Source organism: Monoraphidium neglectum, assembly GCF_000611645.1.
Source record: "Monoraphidium neglectum strain SAG 48.87 unplaced genomic scaffold scaffold01406, whole genome shotgun sequence".
Classification (NCBI taxonomy): domain Eukaryota; kingdom Viridiplantae; phylum Chlorophyta; class Chlorophyceae; order Sphaeropleales; family Selenastraceae; genus Monoraphidium; species Monoraphidium neglectum.
Genome location: NW_014012222.1, coordinates 1 through 14,425, shown reverse-complemented (window position 1 = coordinate 14,425; position 14,425 = coordinate 1). Strand labels below are relative to the sequence as shown.

Here is a 14,425-nt window from a genome sequence, read left to right as displayed (position 1 = left end):
GCCATGCGGCAATGCAATACAGAGGATGATGCACTATAACGTCATTGTCACGGCGTGGTGCAGCCAGATGCGTTTGCCTTGCGCCTCCATCGCTCCTAACTGCTCCTTTGCTACCTTCTCCACACTACTTGCTACCTACAGCACCTCTGAGTGGTAAACACGTGGCAGCCCCTCCGATATCAAGGCGCGGCGGATTGGATCCTCTCGGCAAGCTCCAGCAATGACTCGTCAGACCCAGGCGGCCCAATGAGGCTGAGGCCCACTGGCAGGCCGTCTACCCTGGCCACAGGCATGCTGACCTGTTGGGGTGGCGCGGCAGCGGCAAGGATGCAGTGGGTCTGGGATATTTCAAACCCCAAGCTTTTGAGGCTGGGGTAGGAGAGGTGACGATGGGAGTGGCTAAATTTGATAGGCGACTGGGAGTGCGGCGTGGAGCACCCGGCTACTGAGAGCGTGGTGCTGGGCCAAGATGCCATGGGGCCCTGGCAGCGGCAGCTGGTCCGCGCGGGTACTACATAAAGGCACACACGCGGGCTCAGAGGACAGGCAGCTGCGCACGTGCGCGCACACGCTCATGCATGCGTGCGCACCTGCGGCAGCGCTCCCAGGCCGGCGATGCACGTGAGGCTCATCACTCGGCTCCGCCAGTCGTTGAGGGCGGGGCCGGGCAGGCCGAGCGGCGGCGCGGGGCCGGGGGCCGAGGGCAGCGCCAGCACGGCGTCTGCGCCCAGCAGCTGCTGCAGGTGGGCGCGGATCCTGGAATTGCCCACAAGAGGGCAAGCGCACACATCTTGGTGATTTTGCGTTGTTGCTCCGTAATGCAACACTGACACATGCAGTTATCACCTCTACAGGTGCTGACACCATCATTCCAACGTTCCACTTGCCCGCCCGCCCTCCCATCCGTCTTGACTGACGCACACTGTTGGCAACTGATCGCCCACCTTGCCCGCTGTGCGGCCGCCTGGTCCCGCTCCTCCTGACTAATCTTCGCCGCCAGCTGGAAGCGCTCCCTCACGCCCGGGCCCAGGGAAAGGTCGTTTTCCGTCATCCAGCCGCCATAGTTTGACCAGGCCTCCCAGCCCTGTGCTTTTGGCAGAGGGTCAGATAGGGCCTCGGTTTGATGTCAACACAGAGCGCGGCAGAGCATGCCGCCCGATAGACCCCCTTCGCAGGCGCCGCTTTGTCGCTCAACACTCCAATCAAACGAGGCGGTGGCCTTGTGTCTGTCCTGCGGTCCGCGCCCGCCCCGGCCGCACCTGCACGATCCGGAAGACGTCAAACCATGCGCCCAAACCCGTGAGCCCCTCCAAGCTGGCGCCAACGTCCAGCTCCTCAGGTGCCTCCAGCGCGCCCGACGCAGATGCGGCGGTGAGGGCCGCCCTGAGGGCACTCTCTGCCTCCGGCAGAGCCAGCCCAAACGCGTCCGACGCGACCAGCAGCCGCGGCGCCCGCTGCGCGCCGCCCCCGCCCCCGCAGCCGGGCAGCGGCGCGGCGCCGCCGGCTGCGCCCGCGAGCAGCGCGGCGCCGGCGCGGCGCAGCAGCGGCGCGCCGGGAGCCAGCAGGCCGGCGGTGGAGAAGCTGGGGGCGAGCGCGCGCGCGCCGAGGAGCGGCACGCGGCCGTGGGACGTGCGGAGGCCCCAGAGTCCGCAGTACGACGCGGGCACGCGCACGCTGCCGCCGGTGTCGGTGCCCAGACCCAGGTCCGCCTCGCCGGCGGCCACCGCAGACTTTCGGAGGGCGGTGGGGGCCGGGGGAGTGTATGAGCAGGGTACATGTGGTGTTCAGGAGTACAGGGTGCGACCGCCTGCTGAGGTGTCGCCTCGAGAAGAGAGCCGCGGAAGACAACCGCATGCGCCGCAGTGCTGCGGCCCACGGCTGCCCACCTGCGGCCGCGCCGCGACTCTTGACTTTGTTGCGCACCCGCACAACACGCCAAGCCCCAAGCTCGCGGACCTCCCTTCGGCTCCGCGGCTCCGCGGCTGCACAGCTTCCGGGCTGATAACGCCCTCGCCCCCACCTGTCCCCCTCCTCACTCACCGCGGGTCCGGACGTCGAGCCGCCAGGCACGCGGCCCGGGGCCGCGGCGTTGAGGGGCGTGCCGTAGTGGGCGTTCTCGCCGCTGAGGGCGTAGGCCAGCTCATCCATGTGGCCCTTGGGGTTTACAGGTTTGGGGTTTCGGCTTTTATTTGTCAAAGTGGATGGAAAAAATATGGTTTTGGGGGGGCCGGTTCGGTGCAACACCGGAGGTGAAAGGGTTTGGGGGGTGATGCGATGGTGTAGGGATGAGGGTGAAAGGGGCCAAGCTAAGGAAGGGAGCGTCGTCGCTGAGACCTTTCATCGGGGACAGCTACGTGTGGAGGCTCGCCCGTCTCGACCGACCACTGCCGCCCCCGCCCGTCCCCGCTGTGCGCGCACACCTTTCCTACCACCCGCGCCCCTGCGTCCAGCAGTGCCTGCACCGCCGCCGCCGACTCGGCCGCCGGCTCCGGGTGGGTGGACAGCCACGCAGGGCTGCCGTTGCCGGTGGGGTGCCCTCTCACCTGCAGGGAACATGGCATGTGGCGGCGGACGAGGAGGGGGACGAGCAAGATTCGCATTGGTTTGAAGCTCATTGCTCAACTGGCCTTTCTCACAGGTGGTTCTTGATCCTTCACCCCCCAGTGTTGCACTGAGGCTTTATGTATGGACTGAGCGGCATGCCACCACCGCCTGTCCGCTGCACCCGCCGCCGCGTGCCCGCGGGAACTCCACCACCGCCGGGCGCCGACGAGGCATACCGACGATACACGCTGCAGGCAGGATGCCACCACCCTGGGTGGGGCAGTCTGGCTATCTGGACTGCCAATGCCGCCAAGAAACCTCCCAGGATGTCAATAACATCTTACAGATCCGATTGCATATGCATGGCCGTTTTCTCACATCAAAGTTGTCCTTGACGCAAACTGTAACCCCCTCCAGCGGCCCCGCCGCCGCGCCCCTGACGTCGCACTGGAGGATGAAGGCGCCCGTTGACAAGGGCGCGCTGGCGCCATACGCAGCTGCCGCCGCTGCGGTGCGGTAGCGTTGCAGAGTGCGCATGGAAAGGGCAGCAATCGAACTGGGCCGCGGTCATGGCCTTTGGCACTCGGGTCATCGGGGGTGCGCAGAGAGCGCAGGGAGCGACGTGCGAGTCTGCAGCTGCTGCGAATGTGCTGCACTCAGACAATGGACACTCACCGGAAGCTGTCACTGATTTCATTCTGCGTGTGCCGCTAACAAGTCGCCCGTGCACACGTGACTGCAACAAGTTCGGGGAGCCTGCGAGATCTTGAAGACGCGCCTGCATTCTGAATTTATCGTGAGCGTCTGCCACCTACAAACACAACTCGTATTCCTCCCTTGTACTTGAACGCGGCTTGCACCCTCCTTGCAATTGAGCGCCGCATGCACCACTGTCGGGTGAAACTCTGCCCGTTTCCTCTGACAGAGAGCGGCCCGGCAACAGGCCTGCCCAGCAAAGCCGTGCCCTGCCTAATCCCTGCCATAGCTGGCCAAAGCTATAACACACACGTCTTATTCAAGTGCATCGAGTGCTGTACCAGCCCGCCTCCCCCGAACAGCGCCGAAAGGCCCCGCACCCCTCACATGCCCCAGCAGGGGCATGCCAGCTCGTCAGCCGTTGCCGACCCACTAGTCACAGACAGGCCGCCTGCCAGCTGACATGCGCCACCGTCCCCCCTGTCACCTGTCGCCACACGCGTGAAAGTCCCAAATAGCCTTCAACCGCATCAGTTGTTGTTACAGGTGCTGAAGCACGACAGAAGCAGGCTCGCAAAGGGAAAACGAGACGTGCGGCCTGGTAGTGAGAAGCTCTATGACCAACATGAGGTGGGTGCGCGCTGCGTCGCCTGTAAGCGGGGAGCCGCTGACCAGCACACAGGCGACGCTGGGGAAGGCAGCAAAATCTGTTTTGAACCGCTGCAGCAGCTCAGTGGTATACAGTGATTGAGGGTTCAGATAGGTGGTACATGCCTGTGAACGCCAGGGGCGCGCAAGTTGGGGCCTCAACCGCCCGATTTGCGCGGTGCGCTGCAAGGGGTCGTCATCAAGAAAGCTCGTGTACAGTGGGGCTGTATGGACGGCCGTGCAGGAGCTTGGAAGCGTGGGTGGCTCTTCTCGGCGGGCACTCCTTAAAACAGGGCACTAAGGCTTCATGAACCAACGGGGCGCAAGTGCAGGTGGACGCTTGCAGCCGTGACATCCAAGCACTCAAGGACGCTCGGCTGCCGCACATGGGCGCCGCGTGCTCGTGGGGCGCCATGGCTAGCACACATGCGTGACCGTGCGCCGGCTGGGCGCTGCGGGTGACGTGGTGGTGACGTCACACCATCTGGGCGTACAGCAGGCGGGACGACGACCACAGCGCGCTCAGCACGGCGCGCAGCAGCCACGGGTTGTTGTACAGCTGTAGCGCGGAGAAGCTGACCGCGGCGCTGCGGTAGAGCAGGCGGCCCCAGCTCCACACCAGGCGCCACTTGCTCCGCTTGAGGATCTGGGGCAGAGTTCAAAGCAAGGCAGCAACGCTGAGGTGGGGGTGTCAGAAGACGTGGCGGCGGGCAGCATGCCGCCTCTGCAGCAGGCCAACGCACGCCAGCAATGCATGCTTGGCAAACGAGGGGTGCACCTTTCAAAGATGCGGCACTGCAGTGGACAGCGGAGTCACCAGCCACAATCTCATATCATAAACGGCTCGCACAGCCTGACAAGGCCCCAGGCAGGCGGCAGTGCCGTACGCGCCCTCGCCGGCTTGCTCACCGTGAACGCCTCTTTGAGCGCTGACTGCAGCTCCTTGGGCCCCATGCGCTGCGCCTCGGGCAGGCGGCTGATGTACATGGCTATGTAATACGCCATTGCCTCCACCGCGTCGTCTTTATTGATCACCACAAAGTCCCCGACCGCCGCCGCGGCCGCCGCTGCCGCTGCTCGCTCGGATTCTGAAAGCTCCGCGCCTGCAGCATGGTCGCCCGCCGCTGCGCCGCCGCGCTGCGCCCAGGCGCTGTGGCCGGCTGGCTGCGCCGCCGACGACTGCGCGTCCGCCTCGTGAACGAGCACAGCGCTGCTGCTGGCCTCGAACGGCGCGTGCGCGTGTGCGTGCGCAGCAGACGGCGGCAGGGGCGCCGCGCCCGAGGCGTGCGCGCAGCCCGCAGCTGCGTGGGCCGCATCAGACAGGTCGATCCACTCTGCCCGCGCCTGCTCAAGCTTGCAAAGAAAGCGCTCCGTGGCCAGGAAGCTGTCAAGTCCGTGCAGCACCTGCCACCCGGAGGCGCAAGCCCAATGGTGATGGTGTTGGCGCAGGCCGTGCCCTCAGGCGTTGACGGGTCCCGCTGTGTCGACTCAGGCCGCGTCTCATGTGTGACACCAAGGAATGCGCTGCTTCGCACAGAATCCATCCAAGCGGCCTCAAAGCACCGGCCTCGCACTTGGACGTCAAGCGTGTCCTTGGTTGAAACCTGTCCTCCCCCAGCACGCCGCGGCGCCATCTCCATCTCCAGCATTTCGTTTCAAGCCCTGCCCTGTCGCGTTGCGACTCTGGATACCGCGTGCGCAGGCTGTGTCAGAGCGATGCAGTGGTCTAGCTTCGTTGCAGAGTTGTCTAGTCTTTACGTGCGCCGGTCATTGTGTTCAATCGGTTATCTACACGGGGCAGAGGAGGTAATGTAGGGGCAGCAACGGACCTGACATCCTTTCGGCAGTGCGTCGGTCAGGATTGGTCGGTGCTCTGCTGCACCTGGTGCCCGGATATTGATGGTGCTGTTTCGCCCCGGTTTGCATGAGCGCCAGATGAGGCACACTGCTCTGCGTCACCAAGCAGCACCTTGCCTGGGAGAGGGTGGCCAAGGACATCAAGAGTTGCCCCATCCAGTCAACAAGGTGACCTGTCGCTACCATCACCCAACCAGCAACGAGTGATAGGGCTGCCTGGCGAGTGCAAATTTGCTGCAGTGTGGCGCAGTGGCAGACCCAGCTTGCACAGCAGGCGGGCGGTGTTTTGCAGCTGCATGTCGTAGGTAACAACCTCCCAGGCAGGTAAAGATCGTTGTACAAGATTACATCCGTCGGCTGGTTGGTTGCACACTTCTCAGTCTCTCTGGCTACTCCAACGATACTTTTACTCACCCGGGTATCTTCTCGCACTTGTGGGTGCATTAAGGTGAAAATTGCTGTAATAGTGCACTGCTTGCATTGCAACCGCACCGACGGTACATCCCCCCCTGGCGCGCAGCTGCAGAGCAGGTGTGCAAGCATTCCCTTGCAGCGGGTCATTAGCAAGTGCCAGCAAGTCCTGCATCTTGCTCGGTTTTGTCGCTCACCCCGCCTAGGGCTAGTGGTCCCTGCTCTGGCCGTTGCTGCGCTGGGCACGAGCCCAGTAAGTCTGGCAGCAGCACACCTGAAGGCGCTGGGTACTGGCAGCGGCTGGCCCATGCGTGCATTGTTGGATCCGTTCACAAAATATATGGGCCAGCAGTCTTGCACTAGAGCACACTTGATTGGAGGGTGTTGAGACAAAACGGTTGTGGCGGTTTCCCAGTCCTTTCTTGTTCCACCGACCGTGATGAAAGATTGTTGAATTTGCTCACATGAGGTCATGCATGCCCTGAAACGTAATGTGCAGTTCGTTTAGACAGCCACACACCATGTGGCTTGCTGTAGACGGCCATGTCACCCGCAGCATGCGCAGCGGCGCCCACAGCGGTCACAGCATGCACAAAACTGCGTTCGCTGCGACCCCAGTGATTGTCACAGGCTTTAAAAAACACTTGTGCACACCCACGCTTCTTGAAACTTGAAACCTCGTAGATCGTCACTCGGAATTCACATTCTCACCCTGCGCGCCTTCAACATTGCACTCGCAGAAAGAAAAAAGCAGTACGTGTGCGTATGTCTCAACCTACGCTGCGCTCTATCGGATGCTGAGCTCCCCGGTACTGCAGCGGCGTGCTGCACGCCGCAGTAACGCACATGACTGCAGAGGGCACAGCCCTTGTACCCCATGCAGCGCCTGGAGCCGCCGCAGCGTCGCGTCATGCAGCGAATGGCACCCAAAGCGCCGCAGGCGCCCAGGCGCGCGCCGTGTGGACGTCGCGAACAGTGGCAGCTCTCGGCGGCTTGTGGTGCTGCACGTGAGCTGCGCAGCTGGGGCAGTGCCAAGGACTGGCTGGTTGGCAGATGCAATCGGCACCAAATCGATCCTCTGCGACTGCTCGTTGAGGCCCTGCCGTAATCGGCAGCTGGGCTCTGTGCGCGCGACCTCGCAATCGCCCGACAGGAACAGCGCAGCAGCGGTCGTCAAGCAACCGCCATGGGCATGCGAGGCCTCGTGCGCGGGATACCCACCCTCGAAACACCACCACTGCTTCTCTTTATGCAGAGTGACGAGGCGGCTTGGTACTGGGGCCCAATCGGCGCAGCCGCCGCCGCCGAGCCGCTACTACCCGCAACCAGCGCAGCCGCTGCGGCGTCGGCCGGGCCCGGCGCTGCCGCGTCAGCATCGGCGGATGCGGACGGGCCGGCTGTGGCAGCGGCGCTGTCGCGGCGCGTGCGAGAGGCGGACAGCCCGCTTGAGCTGCTGGAACTGGCACTTGAGGAGGGGCCGCGGCTGTCGCTGGGGGACGTGCGCCGGTTGCTCCTGAGGTGAGACGTTTGCTGCGCGCCCAGGCCCCATGCCCAAACCCGTGCTCGCGGTTTTCAGATTGTTCGAGTTGTGGGAGGGGGTTCCCCATGCATTACACTGTCCTTCCTTTAGCGAAGGGCTGCAACACGTTTGGCTTGTGCCTCACACGCTTGCCTCCCTGCGCACACAGCTAGCAAACTGTAGACAGGCCTCTCCTGCCTTCCCCGGCCCCGACCCATGCGCGCGCGCGCACACACACACACACACTACACACACACGCGCGCGCGCGCGCGTGCGCGCGCACGCGTGCGCACACGCACACACATACAACACACACACACACACACACACACATTTACATACGTGCACGCATGCACATAGGCTGTGCGATTTCTACGAGTCAGGCGGCGCCTCTGGATTTGCAACAGTGGTCGAGCCGCAACTGCTGTCAGCCCTTCAGCAGCTCCAGCTCGCGGCGGCGGCGCGCCTGCAGCAGCAGCCGGGCGGCGGCGCCGCCGCCGGGGGCGCGCCGCCGCCCGCTGCAGCAGGCGAGGTGGCGAGCGTGGTGTGGTGCCTGGCAGAGTTTGAAGGCAGCTGGTGGGCGGAGGCAGCCGCCAGCCAAGGCGTCACCAGCGGCGCTGACGCGACCTCGGACGGCTGTGCTGCCGGCGTCGAGGGCCGGGGCGGTGGATTCAGGCCCAGCGGGTTTGCGCGGCCGGAATTTCTGGAGGCGGTGTCGCACTGGGTGCTTGGACTGGTCCAGGCCCCAACCAGCAGTGGCAGCAGCAGCGATGGCAATGGCAGAAAATTCGGTGCCAAGGCGGCCAAGCCGCTCGCAGGCACCGACGGGGTATCCATGGTGTGGGGCTTTGGCCGGCTGCTCGGCACCTGCCTTGGCGCGGCCCCTGCCATCGCAGCGGCGGCGATGGACGAGCTGTGCCGCGTCGTAGCTGATGACATCGATGCCTCAACAGCTGGTGAGTGTCGCACGCAGTATGCCGAGCATCCCTTGCCAGCCATGTCGATGTAGGCTGGTGCACCTGCGCTGACGCAGCATGCACCCCTAACGCTTGGGGCGCGCATCGCCGCAGCACTGCGGCTCATCCCAACAGCCAACAGGCACTGTTTTCATTGGCTCGAGGACCTTTCCACCCGCTGCTTGCCTTCCATAACCTACACCTGTTCGTTGGCTCATCAACCCCACGAATATTGGAAGCAAAAGCAAGCAAGTTGAATCTGAGTGTGACCCTCGACCTCCCCGGCAGTGGCCCCGGCTGCGGCTGAGGACCTGACTGACCTGGCGGACGGCGTGGCGGCTGCAGGCAGGCGCTCGGCAGCTTCCGCCAAGCTCCTGGACGCGGTCGCGCACGAGGTGCGCCGCGGGAGGGCGCCGGGCGCTGCTCTGGCGACGGGGTTGCGAGTATGATGTTGTTGCGGCGCTGGGTGTGTTGTGGCCTTGACCCCGTTGTTGTCCGTCGGCACTTTGTGTTTGAAAAGCCATACACTTTGTGTTTGTAAATAACTTCCCACAACTCTGCCACTTTAACTCTTCTCCCGATGCAAACACCCAAGGCTTGTTACTCCCAAACGCGCAAACGCTGTCTGCCCCGACACGTGCGCCTCTCCTCGTCATCGTGACGCGCCGCCCCGCCCGCCAGGTGTACCGCCAGCTATCCAACCGCCACAGCGGCAGCGCCGGCTTCCGGCCCTCTGACCTGGTCAAACTGGTCAACGCCTACGCGCGCGCCGGCTACGGCGACGGCAACGCGCCGCGCATGCTGGATGCAGTGGCGTCGTACGTGGTGCAGCGCGTTAGAAAGCAGCACCTCAACGCGGTCAGGTGGGGCTGCTGGGCTGCAGGGGGGTGGTGGGCAGTCAAGGGGTCCATGGTGGCAGGTGTCAACAGGATGATGCAAGGGGTATTTGGCAAGATTCTGGGCTCTAAACTGCCACCACGCCTTCAGAAGCCAGCTTGCGGTCCCAGCTGGGGGTTTGTACTGCCTGTGCTATCGCATCAGGAGGTCTTGCCCTCTTCACCGAGCATCATTGAGCGCGTCACGCAACCTCATTACAATGCGCCCGCGCTCCTTCCTTCCCATCCCACCCGCAGCCGCCCTGCCGATCTGTCCGGGCTTGTGGCGGCATTTGCAGACCTGCGCCACACCAGCGTCGCAGTGCCTGAGCTCATCCGCGCAGTGACACAGCAGGCGAGGCGGGTTCCAATTTGATGCATGAGTTACGACAACTGCTGCGCGCGTGACGTTGCTGAGAAAGTCCGTGGGGAGCGGCTGGTTGCCTAAGCCTGCAGCACCATCGCACTGAACGGTCTCAAGGGGCCGGCAGAGACTCGATTTGCGAACGGCTCATCCATGCCATACGCCAATCAACTCAGGGGCACCCCGTCTTGGTGCTGAACAAAACACTTTTGTGCGACTGCCTCTTGGACTTCTAATACACACGCAGGTCTGCAAAGGGGTCGCCTCCTCCCACGAGCTCATGCACGAGCGCCCCTCCGACTTCCAGCACCTCGCGCCCCACACCCACTGGACCGCCGCCGCCGCCGGCCGCCTGCTGCACGCGCAGCTGCGGCTCGGCTTCCTGCCGCCGCCCTCGCAGCTGCGGGCGCTGGCGGCGGCGCTGCTGCCGCAGATTGAGGGGCGCACGACCTGTGGGGAGGCCTTGGCGCTGCTGGAGGCCCTGGCAATATGCAGCTTCCATCCTGGGGAGCAGGTGGGCGCATACTAACAAACATTCTAGCCTTATGCTCTATGAATATAGTGCCCTGGGTTTCTGTTTGCGGGCAGTGGGTGCTGAAAGTCTGTGCAAAATGCAGGGTGGTGATGTGAGGGTTGGTATGGTTGGGCTTTGGCTCAGTTGCGAATGTGGCATGCACAAAATGCCCGAGCGGTATGCATCCACAACCGCCAGAGGCACACACGGCCACACGATTTTTTTTTTTGTGCGAGGACCTTGAAATTGCCTACCCCTGTACCCTGCACAAATCTGATTGTGGTTGTGATGCCTCTTGGCACCCCCCCCCCCCAGGTCATGGAGGCTCTGCTGCTCCAGGCAGAGCGCCAGCTGCCGCCCTCTCCTGCCCCAGCAGCCCTCGCATCCCTCCTCTTCTCCTGCGCCCGCCTCGGCCACGCGCCGCCGCCACGGCTGCTGGCCGCCGCCGCCGACGGCGTGGCCCTGACAGAAGACGCCGGGCTGCGGGCGCAGCAGGTCGTGCGCTGCCTGTGGGCGCTCGCTGCGCTGGGGGCACTGACGGCGCCCCGCCTGGGGTGGCTGCTGGTGCGGTTAGGGCAGTGCCGGTGGAGCGCTCTGGGCAAGGAGCAGCTGGCGGCGGTGGCGCAGGCGCGCTGTGTGATGGGGCAGGATGGCTATGATTTGGCAGAGGAGATCTTGCCAGCTGACCTGACGCGGCGCGTCGACGGCGCGTGGCGTGACGTGTGCTTGAAGGAGCTCGCGCGTCCGTTGGCGGGCGGTGGCGGCGGCGGTGGGGGCGGCGGGGGCAACGCAGATTGGGCGGCGGCGGAGGCGGCCGCGGGTGCGTGGCTTGATGAGGTTCGCAGCAGCAGCCGTCTCGGCATTGGTGGCGGGCGGTTGGGCCCCTTTGCAAGGGTGCGGTTGCCAGCAGTTGACGACAGCGGGACGGGCGAGCGGCGGCTCATACCTGGTGCGTGGGCCGGCTGTGGACAGCAGGGGCGGCGGCAACTGCTTCTGCTGGCACCGCGCGGGACGCTGCTGTCACAGTGCCCGGCGCGGCTGCCGGGGGATGTGCTGCTGCAGGCGCGCGTGATTGCGGCACTCAGTGCCGGCAGCGGCGGCAGCGGCGGCGACGGCGACAGCGGCAGCCCTGGCGCAGCGGCAGGGACCGACGGGCCGATTGAGTTGCCAGGTGGCGGTAGTGACAGCAGCAGCGAGGGTGAAGATGCTGAGGAAGATGGCAGTTTGGTGCAGCCGGGCCTGGACCTTTCCATGTTGGCACTGGAGGACTGGGCAGCTGGAGGGCAGCTACGGGCAGCAGAGGCAGAGGACGGTACGCGCTGGCCAGCAGGCTTGCTATCTGTGAGGACTTAACTTTGTGCTGATGGGTGGTGATTTGCATTTGGTGGAGGCCCCCTCATGGGCTGGTCACGCATTGTATTATTTGTGTATTGTATTGTTTATGCTTTGCTCAGCCTTGTCTTTATAATGTGAAGCTTGGTGATGTGAGCCACCATGCCTTTGGGCTGCGACAGAGACCCTCAAATGCTTTCACAACTGCGCAAACTGTAGTTTTGCTCTGTGTTACGCAGTGACATCCAGTCAGGAGACTGAGTGGTGGCTCGCTGTGTGTGGTGCTGAGTTGGCTGTGATGGGGCTGGGCAGCGCCAGAAGGGGCACTGTCCAGCTGCAAAGGCATGCACGCATCCCAGGTTGTGCTGCTGCTGCTGCTGCTGCTGCTGCTGCTGCTGCTGCTGCTGCCCATGCAAGACCCAAGGGCTGGCCATGCATGTGACAATGCAACCCAGTCAGAGCGGGTAGGCGCTTTGAACGCCGCCGCCCCGTAGTCAGGTCCATCCAGCTTGAGACGCCCTGCGGCAACGTACCTGCCCGCACAGCGTACGGGATCCTCATTGACCCAGCCGAAGCTTGGGGACAATCAATCCAGAGGGGGATTTGTGCCCGTGATAAGGCTCACGGGCAAAGCCGAACAGCTTGGCGATCGGATGCCGCGTGGAGGCTTGACGTACAGCTTGAGGGCCTTCACCTAGGGTTGCAAAGAGGTGCTGAGTACTCTGCGTACTGGTTGTAGTCTTGCCTGCGGCTGCGGGGGAGAAATGATTAAAGTTGCTTTGAGCAACGAATGAAGTATGCGGCGTGAGGGCTCTATTTGAGGCCGATCGAGCGGAAAACAGCAAGGCGAAAGCTGTGCGAAGCTGCGGAAACTGCGAAGGCCGGTCGCTGGGTCGGTCCGATTGGACAATATAGACCGCTGCAGGGCCTGCGAGCGCGCCAAGTACGGCTCAGACATAGATCATGAACCTTGGTGGGGCGAGTGGACCCGGGTTTGACCGCACCCAAAGTGTGCAGCAGCAGCGACGATGCGCATCGTCGGAGCGCTGCTGCTGCAGGACACAGCACAAGTAAATTGGTAGTCTCTGTGAGATAAATTATTCTGGAGCCACGTGTGGCACAGCCTGTCGTCCAGCCGGCTGCTGCTGCTGCTGCTGCTGCTGCTGCTGCTGCTGCTGCTGCTGCTGCTGCTGCTGCTGCTGCTGGCCAGGGCTATGGTGCCGGCGTTGCTGTGGCTGCTCCAATCCTGCTGCTAGTTTTGCTTGCTTCTAATCAGGTTTCAAACGTGAACGATCTTGGTTCACTTTTTGTGAATGCTCAAAATAATCACCCCCAAATTTCTGTCCTCATGGCCAGCCCAGTCTCAGCAGGGAGCGCCTACACACCACGAATTACAGGAGTGTGCCTGAAGGCATGCGCAAGAATGCGTGCTCATCCCAGTTGGGCTGATAATTGTTTTTTCACCAGGCCGCATGACTGGATGGAGCGCTGGAGCGCACTGAGCTGGGACCACCCCACCACAACTCATCGCCACAGTAACCTGCCTGGATAGAGCGCTCAAAGATCTGGGCGGCTGTCAGTCCTCTGTACCTCAAAATTCCCTCAGCCAGCCTGTTGCCCTGCAAACAGGAAGAAGGTGGGGAGTGATGGACACACCCCGTTGGTGGGGCTCAATAATCCTTGCTGCATGATCGAATGTACAACAGCTGCGAGATGCTGCTGCATTGTATTGGTAGGTGTTTTCCCTGTTCAAGTGCACCCTGGAGTTCTTCAGCAAATCTACTCACAGTGGCCAAGCTGGGAGGCAACCGCGGCGCTCGCCGTAGGCATGTTGGGCCCGGTGACGTAGTAGTGCGCGATAGCTGTCGTCTTCAACTCCTCCACCCCGACCGCCGCCTCCAGCATCCTCAGGAACGCCAGCTGGGCAGCCAGCTGCGCTGAGCCCGCCACCACACGCACAGAGCCGCCGCCCTGGAGGGCCGCGTTGTGTGGAGAGGTACGAATGGGGGCCGTGTGGAGTTGGATTTGGGAGTGTCAGGATAGATGGGGAAACATGGCGCCAGCGGGGACCTCAGTGAAAAGAGTGCTACGAAGGGCAGCAAAATCCACCTGCCTCGCCAAGTCAGACCCTGAACTGTTGCTCATGAATGGCTGCTTAGGCTTCTAGCCCTGCATCGCCTCACCTTTGGCAGGGTGATCCTGAAGGGATACAGCCACCAGCTACCTGACGCGTCAGGCACACTGATTGTGGTGAGGCCCTGCGCGCCGGTGCGCCAGTCGTGCTCCTCCTTGACTGACAAAGTGCCCAGGTCTGCGCGCGTCACAAACCGCACCGCCAGATTGTTGTCCGCAGCAGCCGCAGTGTTGTGCGCTTCTTCACGGCTGCGGCACAGGATGACTTGCTCTACGCCGCTGCCGCTCACCCATCCTTGCAGAGCGTCCGCCGGCTCCCCGGCCAGCGGGCCCTGCCCGTCCGTTCCCAGCCTGGCCATGGCCGCAACCATCGACTTGGCAGCGCCCTTGAGCCGCCACTCTTCTGCCACCGGCTGCTGCTGAGGTGCCGCGGGCCCCAAAGCGGCGCCGCCGCCCGCGAACAGCACAGGGCCATCGCCAACGACGGGAGCTGCGGCAGCGGCCGGCTGCTCGATACCGCCTGCGAGTGCCTGCCCGCCGCCGCTGCCGCCACCTAGGGCTTGCTCCGCCCCACCC

At 63.5% G+C, this 14,425-nt stretch overlaps 4 protein-coding genes across 4 annotated transcripts; 1 reads left to right on the top strand and 3 right to left on the bottom strand.

Moving 5' to 3' along the window:
• Window positions 1-179: 179 nt before the first annotated feature.
• MNEG_7762 (amidase) lies at window positions 180-2,148 on the bottom strand (the record flags this gene model as incomplete). Its single annotated transcript, XM_014043768.1, has 5 exons — window positions 180-299; window positions 591-756; window positions 945-1,084; window positions 1,260-1,730; window positions 2,041-2,148. 5 exons carry the CDS (start codon window positions 2,146-2,148, stop codon window positions 180-182), a joined length of 1,005 nt encoding a protein of 334 aa, XP_013899222.1.
• Window positions 2,149-4,363: 2,215 nt separating this feature from the next.
• On the bottom strand, window positions 4,364-5,537 carry MNEG_7761 (hypothetical protein; the record flags this gene model as incomplete). The annotated part of the gene is made up of 3 exons (XM_014043767.1): window positions 4,364-4,534; window positions 4,798-5,292; window positions 5,463-5,537. The coding sequence occupies 3 exons, from the start codon at window positions 5,535-5,537 to the stop codon at window positions 4,364-4,366; spliced, it is 741 nt and encodes a 246-aa protein (XP_013899221.1).
• A 1,805-nt stretch (window positions 5,538-7,342) lies between these two features.
• On the top strand, window positions 7,343-9,882 carry MNEG_7760 (hypothetical protein; the record flags this gene model as incomplete). The annotated part of the gene is made up of 5 exons (XM_014043766.1): window positions 7,343-7,674; window positions 8,036-8,631; window positions 8,920-9,026; window positions 9,313-9,494; window positions 9,765-9,882. The coding sequence occupies 5 exons, from the start codon at window positions 7,343-7,345 to the stop codon at window positions 9,880-9,882; spliced, it is 1,335 nt and encodes a 444-aa protein (XP_013899220.1).
• A 3,436-nt stretch (window positions 9,883-13,318) lies between these two features.
• Window positions 13,319-14,208, bottom strand: MNEG_7759 (hypothetical protein; the record flags this gene model as incomplete). Its single annotated transcript, XM_014043765.1, has 3 exons — window positions 13,319-13,335; window positions 13,504-13,687; window positions 13,900-14,208. The coding sequence occupies 3 exons, from the start codon at window positions 14,206-14,208 to the stop codon at window positions 13,319-13,321; spliced, it is 510 nt and encodes a 169-aa protein (XP_013899219.1).
• Between the last annotated feature and the right edge of the window lie 217 nt (window positions 14,209-14,425).